The sequence below is a fragment of the Clinocottus analis genome, unplaced genomic scaffold (genome assembly GCF_023055335.1).
Source record: "Clinocottus analis isolate CAN_PGR_092001 unplaced genomic scaffold, fCliAna1.0.p SCAF_4, whole genome shotgun sequence".
In the NCBI taxonomy this organism is placed as follows: domain Eukaryota; kingdom Metazoa; phylum Chordata; class Actinopteri; order Perciformes; family Cottidae; genus Clinocottus; species Clinocottus analis.
In genome coordinates this window covers 1,361,701-1,371,063 of record NW_027176153.1, presented here as the reverse complement: position 1 = coordinate 1,371,063, position 9,363 = coordinate 1,361,701, and the positions used below count along the sequence as shown (strand labels likewise).

Genomic DNA, 9,363 nt, shown 5'->3' with positions numbered 1-9,363 from the left:
ATCCCTCATGTCGCGTACGGAGCCCTTAAATTACAAGTTCAAACGGGAGGCCGAGCGCCGTGACTCACTGCTGACGCCGGCGCCTCAGCTCCCCTCCTGAACCGCGCCGAGCTCTAAATGCGATGATGGCCTCTGAGTCCAGATGTGACGGCGGGTATCTGTGCTGCTGGACGAGCATCACACGCCGCTTCATCTCCTCGAGCCTCCGTCCAGAGGAATGCGGCCGATAGCCGATCTGATTGATCTCCCCATCCGGGGCGGGAGCTGAGGGAGATAAAGGCCTAATCCCAATCTCCATCCTAAACCCTGGACCCTGAACCCTCAGGGACTGAGGTCAGCTGCTGACTGGTTGAGTGAGAGTCTGTGAGGGCTTGATGGTGTGAATATGAATGACAGCTCTTTACTGCAACGTCACGCGACTACATTAAAAACACTGTGTTCAATTATGGATTTTATTCTTTTTATTCGCTGGTTCAAACGTCTTCCTCATAAGATGAGAAGTCATTTTATATTATTTATTCTCTCGTTTTTGTCAAAATAAAATGCACAGAAATAAAAATATGTATATTCTGTTTGCATTCCTCTAATTCATGTGTTTTTATGTTCCATAATGTTGTGAAGGTATTTTATGAGCCTCGTGACGTCTCCGTTCTTCCATCGGGAACTGCGTGTTTAACCTCGCGTTGCAATGCATTGTGGGTAATTCCCTCAGGCAAAGCCAGCGTCTAATGTTGACTTACGGAGAGGGTTCATAAAGGTTCAACATGTCCGCCACCATGTGACACTGGGACGCCCCTAAACCCTCAAGGACTTTGCGGGAGCCTCAAAGTCCGTGAGATCGGGATTGGACCAAAACCTTCTCTCCCGTTGACTTCGCGCTCCGCTCACGTGGCGGCGGCGCGCCCCGCGAGGTGACCGGGGACAACGCGGTCGCACGCCAGTCCTGGAGGCCAGACGTTTGATCCTGTAATGAAAGACAAGCTTCAGCCGGCTCCTCACAGAGATGGAGAAGAGCAGATAAGGAGAGGGAAGAGGGACGCCGGCATGCGAGGGAGCGTTCATGCATCCACACAGACGACGCACAAACTGGTCAAGTCACGCTGTTCAAATCTGTGTCAACACTTTGTCACTTTGTGAGGACAATAAAGCAAACGCTGCACCCGCCTGAGAGGCAACATGGACGTCAGTAAACACTGAAGTATGACGAGCTGACCCACTTAGACACAAGAAGTGAAGCTGACGATGTATTTCATGTTGTACTCACATGTTTGTTCCGTGTACTGTACTTACACTTGAGTTTAACAAACAATAATGAGTAAAGAGAACTTAAAACCTTACTCAAGATGTAACATAAAGGAAAGACACGTTGTATGTATTCCAAACAACACATGGTTTTAAGTTGGGCTAACTAATGTTATACTATATATATATACACATCTATCTATCTATTTATATATATATATATATATATATATATATATATATATATATATATATATATATATATATATATATATAATAACATATAAACAACATTTATGTATATGTTGTTTATATGTACCAGTGTGTGTACCAGTGTGTGTACCAGTGTGTGTACCAGTGTGTGTATCAGTGTGTGTACCAGTGTGTGCACCAGTGTGTGTACCAGTGTGTGTACCATTGTGTGCACCAGTGTGTGTACCAGTGTGTGTACCAGTGTGTGCACCAGTGTGGCACCAGTGTGTGCACCAGTGTGTGTATCAGTGTGTGTACCAGTGTGTGTACCAGTGTGTGTACCAGTGTGTGTATCAGTGTGTGTACCAGTGTGTGTATCAGTGTGTGTACCAGTGTGTGTACCAGTGTGTGCACCAGTGTGTGTACCAGTGTGTGTATTAGTGTGTGTACCAGTGTGTGTATCAGTGTATCAGTGTGTGTATCAGTGTGTGTATCAGTGTGTGTATCAGTGTGTGTACCAGTGTGTGTACCAGTGTGTGTATCAGTGTGTGTATCAGTATGTGTACCAGTGTGTGTATCAGTGTGTGTACCAGTGTGTGTACCATTGTGTGCACCAGTGTGTGTACCAGTGTGTGTACCAGTGTGTGCACCAGTGTGGCACCAGTGTGTGCACCAGTGTGTGTATCAGTGTGTGTACCAGTGTGTGTACCAGTGTGTGTACCAGTGTGTGTATCAGTGTGTGTACCAGTGTGTGTATCAGTGTGTGTACCAGTGTGTGTACCAGTGTGTGCACCAGTGTGTGTACCAGTGTGTGTATTAGTGTGTGTACCAGTGTGTGTATCAGTGTATCAGTGTGTGTATCAGTGTGTGTATCAGTGTGTGTATCAGTGTGTGTACCAGTGTGTGTACCAGTGTGTGTAGCAGTGTGTGTACCAGTGTGTGTATCAGTGTGTGTACCAGTGTGTGTATCAGTGTGTGTACCAGTGTGTGTATCAGTGTGTGTATCAGTGTGTGTAGCAGTGTGTGTAGCAGTGTGTGTAGCAGTGTGTGTAGCAGTGTGTGTACCAGTGTGTGTACCAGTGTGTGTACCAGTGTGTGTAGCAGTGTGTGTAGCAGTGTGTGTATCAGTGTGTGTATCAGTGTGTGTAGCAGTGTGTGTAGCAGTGTGTGTAGCAGTGTGTGTAGCAGTGTGTGTAGCAGTGTGTGTAGCAGTGTGTATGCACCCTGCCGTTCCTCCAGGACTGCAGTGTTTCACCGTCATGTTGCAGGGAGGCGGCACCGTCAGAGCGTCTGCTGGAGCCGCTCTCTCGGCTGGCTTCAGCCGCTCTGCAGGAGCACGTGTTCCGGTTCACCAGCTGGAGCTCGTGTTGTTGTCCTTGTTTGACATTTAGCGACACCAAAAAAAAAGCTGGAGCAACTTGCCAGAAAGTCAGCTTTCATGTGAGATCCAGGACTACTTGTCCCGCTGCTCACAACTCGATAAATCACGTAATGAATACAATTAATCAGTCAACAGGATAAACGAATGAGCAAAACTTCCGGGGCGGAAATGTGCGACGTGAAGGCATCACCTCACTTATAGAGGCTGGGAACAGGAAGCTGCTCCTCTGGCCTCAGAGGCAACGTGAGGTCTATCTTTTACAAATAAAAGGCTAATTGATTGACATAAACACATTTTCCAAATAGTAATACCCATATTTAAATGTATAGAGCACATTTCACAGACAAAGAGGTCACAAAGTGCTGAACAGATTAGAAAACACAGCAAACAACACACTGACACAAATAAAACAGATAAAAGCAGATGAAAACAGGTCGTATGTATTTCAGCACACGCCAGCACAAACATGGAGGTCTTTAGTTGTACAAGTTGTACAGTTAAAGTGTTCAAAAGCTCAGGAGCGACTGCCTCAAAGCTCGCTGCCCACGGCTCCTAAAGCCAGCGTGGACGGACAGGAGACTGAACCGGCTGGACGTGAGTCGCGTTAAATATCCGTGTTATTTGTGAAATATTTTTCTGGAAAAGTAAACATGATTGAAAGTGTTTAAAGAGGTTGAACAGCGACACCTGCAGGCCGGAGGCGCTCCTGCTGTCCTGCTGCACCACATCTCGTGTCAATCAATGTTTAGTTTAGTTTTGTTCATGAGTCTGAATCTGCCACGCTCCTCTAGATGTAATGAAGATCCAGTGTGTGTGCGTCTGGCTGATGGAGGAAGAGGACCAGCTGCACCCTGACTGTTATTCCTGAGGGATCAATTGTGTGTTTCCCCCACGTTTGCTGTCCTTCACGCCATTTTCTCCAATAAATCCGGTCCGTGAGTTGACCTTTCTTGAAGCACACTGCACGCTTCCACTCGACGAATCTTTTATCTCTCCCTCTTTTCCTCGGGGCGCCGTCATCTGCAAACAGTTATCTTGTCACATCCGTCTGCACGGTTGCATATTCCTGTGGTCTCCGTGGTCGTTTAGCACGATTAGCACGAGCGAATATGTAGATTGTTGTCAAAGTGATGACTCTCGTCAGCGGGGACCCTGACGTGTAGAAGAAAAGCACGGGAGCGCGGTGTAGCGATAGTTAGCTCCTTAGCAGCCGTGCTAATTAGCTAATTCCACCGTGCTTTCATGCTACATCGGTTACGGAAAATAAGCAGAACAAAACCGTCTCCTCAGGCGACAGCAACGTGGTTTTCCTTCGCTATAACAAATGAATCTGCTCTTTTTAGTCATTGCTGCAAAACGGTGACTCGCCATTAGTCCGTTCATACCATGCGGACGTTAGCCAGCTAGCTAGCCGCCAGCTACGTTGATACCAGTTGCAGCGTCCTTTCTATCCCTGTTGTTGTCTCCCTTGACGTGTCCCGAGCTCTACAGCTCGACCTCTCTGACCTCAACTCTTATCTTCACGTCAGAAAATCTACGAAAACCCAAGCGAGACGTTTTCCTCCGATCGCCGCGATAATTCGATCACCAGCCCCGACATGCATCTATATGGCTTTTCCACTTAAAAAGAACACTGACGCCACTGTCTCTTGGTCGACTTTAGGTTGTCTTATCTCTCCCCATAGAGCCGACCCTGTAATCCACAGCGCTCCCAGACAGACGGCAGCGCTCACTGACGAGCCGCTCTGTCGAATTACAGACATGTGATGTCGGAGCAGTGGGCCTGTGGTTTGTTGGCCGGCTGGCATCCTTCCCAGGTTCCCTTGTTGGAATGATTATCGCTTCCTTCAATCTCTCTGGGTTTCTTCCTCCTTCCCGCTCTTTATTAATAAATTACATCTTCAGAACTTGTTCAGACCCTCCATACTTCACAGTATAGGAACAGAGGAGCACAGTCTTGGATGGTCAGAGCGGCGGACATTTTTTTGTGTACCGATGCCACTGCGGCAGCTGTAGCGCGCTAACTTTCATACTTAATACTTTCGTGTTGTTGATGCTCTAGCACGTTCTCCTTGTTGCCTCCGTTGACTGTGTTTAAGAAGTGGACCTGGTCAAAGCGGCGCCATCTGTTGGTTTAACCCTTCCAACGCTGAGGTCTTTTTTAGTCGATTTTCTGGATTTGACTTTAAATTCACCTTTTAAGGCACTTGCATGTGAGATACATACCCATGTTTTACATCATGGAATGCAAAACAATCTCAGCTCTCTATATAATGTCATGAGGCAAAAGTGTAAAGAGGAATATGACTCTAAGAACTGCTATTTTGAGGCCTTGTTGTTGTTGTTTTGCAGCCAATAAACAGAAGTTACCACATTTGGAATACGGAGGAGTGTTGTAGAGAAGTACAGGTCTCTGTTAGCAGTAGCCACCTGTCAATCACCTCGTAGCCCCGCCCCTAAAGCGTCCCCTGCTTTATGGTCGGTTTGACTCCAACAAACCATAATGTACTAAATGAACATCATGCTGTATAGAAGAAGACTTGAAACTAGAGATTGAGACATAAACTCACATGAAGCATTGACTTCTATACAACCAGAGGAGTCGCCCCCTGGTGGTCAGGAGAGAGAATGCAGCTTTAACACATGAAGCATAGACTTCTATACAACCAGAGGAGTCGCCCCCTAGTGGTCAGGAGAGAGAATGCAGCTTTAACACATGAAGCATAGACTTCTATACAACCAGAGGAGTCGCCCCCTGGTGGTCAGGAGAGAAAATGCAGCTTAACACATGAAGCATAGACTTCTATACAACCAGAGGAGTCGCCCCCTGGTGGTCAGGAGAGAGAATGCAGCTTTAACACATGAAGCATAGACTTCTATACAACCAGAGGAGTTGAAACCAGAGATTGAGATATAAACTCTCGTTTACAATGTTTACTGAGGGGATAAAGTAAATCAGCACAGAGTTAATGTTGTAGTAAGATCATCATTTTATATCTCGTCTGAGTAGTTTTCCTGTACGTGGGCACAAATGGTCCCATCTTCTGTCGAAGTATAACGTTGCATAGAATGGAAAGTACTATAAGTACCTCCAAACTCTACTCAAGAACTCTACTTTATTTAAAGTACTTGGTCACTTTCCAGCATACTTGTTTCACCTTTCTCACCCTGCGAGGTCTCAGCTGTTCATGACAGTTTCGTTACAATAAATACAGCTTCATACACGAACAGCGTGTCAGGTTCGAACGAGGACATTCTGATGAATGCACACAGGGTGGGACGGCGAACAAAATCCATCCCTGACCATTTTCATCTGGACTCGTGTTGTGAAGAAGATGCAAGCTGACATAATTTAATGAAGGTTTTTGGATCAAAGGATATTTTGGAAAGCATTGTTTCCAGTGTGCGTGAGATATTTATTTGTCTCTGATGGCCTGCGAAATAAGTGACTTTTATTAAGAGAGCAATGACACGGCAAAATGCAGATAGTTGTCTCTGATGCGCGTCTGGAGAAGCATGACGAGATACACATCAGTTAAAATGCCAACGATGAGCAAAGAAAGGTCCGACTCAGGACACAGATGCAGAGTTCATTGTTCAAATGCTTTGACATTTAAGGATGTCTCTCCGGATGGACTGGAGTAATTAATATTTATGTGACTCTAACAGACCATAATGTCCTGAATGAACATCGTGCTGTATAGAAGAAGTCTAGAAACTAGAGATTGAGACACAAACTCATGTTTACAATGTTTACTGAGGGAATACATCAAGAGAGAAGTAGAGTCACTTATATAGACTTCTATACAACCAAAGGAGTCGCCCCCTGGTGGTCAGGAGAGAGAATGCAGCTTTAACACATGAAGCATAGACTTCTATACAACCAGAGGAGTCGCCCCCTGGTGGTCAGGAGAGAGAATGCAGCTTTAACACATGACGCATAGACTTCTATACAACCAGAGGAGTCGCCCCCTTGTGGTCAGGAGAGAGAATGCAGCTTTAACACATGAAGCATAGACTTCTATACAACCAGAGGAGTCGCCCCCTGGTGGTCAGGTGGCTTGCATACTGCACAATGGGACTGGATGTACATTACATTACATTTAGCTGACGCTTTTATCCAAAGATATTTACAATAAGTACAAACTCAGAACAACAATAACCAAGTAAGTGCTACTTTCTTTATTCAAGGTGTAGTCGGAAAAGATGTGTTTTTAGTTAGCGGCGGGAGATGTAGAGACTTTCTGCTCTGCATATAGTAGAACTTGGTATTATTGGCAACCTGTATTTGACACACGATGTATTGAATCATGTTAAATAATATGTTCGTACATACGTGTTGGAACGCCCAGCGCCCTGACTTGATCTACCGCCTCTCACCGCCTCCTCCCACTCACTCTGCCTCCTCTCATCACTTCTCCAGATGAGGGACTTCCTCACTAAACTCCATGTTGTTGCTGTCAGCATCTGTCTCCCTCACGTCCCTCATGCCCGCGTTCGCATGAAACAATATTTTAATAAATGTATTTTATCTAGAACTGGGCAATATCTTTAACAAAATGTCCCCCCACTTTATCAAGTCCAGATTTTAAAAAACCCGGAGTAGCGTCATACAACGATGACCACTTCCGCTCACTGCGGAATGAACGTCGGCGCGGGGCAGTTTCACGTCGGACAGAAATACGCGTCGGACCAGCGAGCAATAGTTCTTCACTGTAAAATCTTTATTCTAAAAATAAAACACCTCAGGCTGTTGCGCCGTTACAGAGGCGTCTCTGTGTCGCTGTGTCAAAAGGAGGAAATGCTGAATTAGTCGCGGGAGTTGTTTATTTTCTGAGAAGATGTTTGCGAAGCAGTTTCGTGTCAGATCCAACACCGCCATCAAAGGGTCGGACAGGTGAGCCCCGGTGTTACACACCTACTGATATTACACACCTGCTGATGTTACACACCTGCTGGTTAACGACGTGTCCACTTAACAGCTGTACCGGTTAGACACACACACTCACACACACTCGCATACAAGTTGTTACGTGCTGGCTTCGGCCCGTGCACCACCGACGCATTTTGACAAAAACAATGTACTTTAGTGAGGATTACACGATAATGATCGTACACTAGAAATATGGCGAACACTGAGCCACAGGAAGGATGCAATACTAGTAATGTTCTACCCGCAAAACAATAAAGTACAGACGTAGATTTACATTCTCCATGTGTTATAGTGAACTACGGTGGCCTCCGTTCACACCGCTTCACTGAACGGATGCGCGTGTTTATCCAACAGCCAATCAGTGCAGCGCGTTGAGCCACACGAGACGCTGACAGACGCCTACAGACATGCACTTATGAGGAATCGATCATTACACGACGCAGGAATGCCATTACTTTTTGAAAGATAAAGTAAATCATACAGGTTCTAATCGCCTTATAAATAACTGCTTGACAGCCCACAGTGTAAATGGCACATCGTCCTGTACTTGTACAGATGTTTTCTATTCATCATTCACACACTGACAGCAGTGGTTCAGCTGCCTCCTGCCCACCAGGACGACCTCACATTCACACACACATTCACACACCGTAAGCACAGCTATGGGGGCAATTTGTAAACTATCAATACATAAACATGTAAAACGCAACAGGCCAGACTGTGAAATAAAAGCTGCTGAAGCAGAGAAGTCCTGCTCCAGTGAAGCCAGAGACCGCATGTTGCACACTGGATCTGAGGAGCAGCAGGCCAGCAGATGAATCATATTTCATATCTGTAAGATTACAGAACTGTCAGTTTAATCTCACCCAGTCATCACGACCATCTTTCTCTCTCCGTGGACGTTGGCATTTATTCCTGCATGCGCACTTCTGACAAGTTTTATGAGACATTACACAAGTGTAATACATTTCTCCATGAAATGACATAAAAATGGTCGGTCGGGCGGTTATGCGTTCCAAAGCTTTTAGGCAAGTTTATTTGTACAGCACATTTCAGCAACAAGACGATTCAAAGCGCTTCACATAAAACCATTAAAAGCAGATTTAAAAAAAGATAACAAGAAAAAATACAAATAAAATGAATAAAAGTTGCAGTTTAAGTTTAAGTTTCAGAAAAGTCTTCAACCTGGATTTAAAGCAGCCGAGGGTCTCAGCAGACCTGCAGCTTTCAGGGACCTTGCTCCAGATGTGTGGAACATATGCAGAAAAGCTGGACGCTGCCTCTCCATGTTTAGTCCTGACTCCTGGAACAGGAAGTAGACCAGAACCAGAGGACCTGAGGGGTCGGGATGGTTCATCAGGTAGCAGCAGATCACAAACATACTTAGGCCCTAAACCATTAAGCGCTTTATAAACCAGCAGCAGGATTTTAAAGCCAGAGCAAAGACCTCAGAACTGGAGGGATTGTGATCCACTTTCCTGGTCTTAGTGAGAACTCGAGCTGCAGCGTTCTGTATCAGCTGCAGCTTTATGATTGACTTTGTACAGAGGCCTGTGAACGCACCGTTACAGTAGTCCAGTCTACTGAAGATAAATGACCTGTGAACGCACCGTTA

At 45.6% G+C, this 9,363-nt stretch overlaps 1 protein-coding gene across 1 annotated transcript in view; it reads left to right on the top strand.

Moving 5' to 3' along the window:
- Positions 1-7,492: 7,492 nt before the first annotated feature.
- The window catches only part of eif2d (eukaryotic translation initiation factor 2D), a 15,665-nt gene continuing 13,794 nt past the window's right edge, over positions 7,493-9,363 (top strand). Inside the window, exon 1 of the mRNA XM_068597666.1 lies at positions 7,493-7,712. Coding sequence (XP_068453767.1) covers positions 7,657-7,712 — 56 coding nt within the window. The 5' untranslated portion in view covers positions 7,493-7,656. The remainder of the gene's footprint in view (positions 7,713-9,363) is intronic.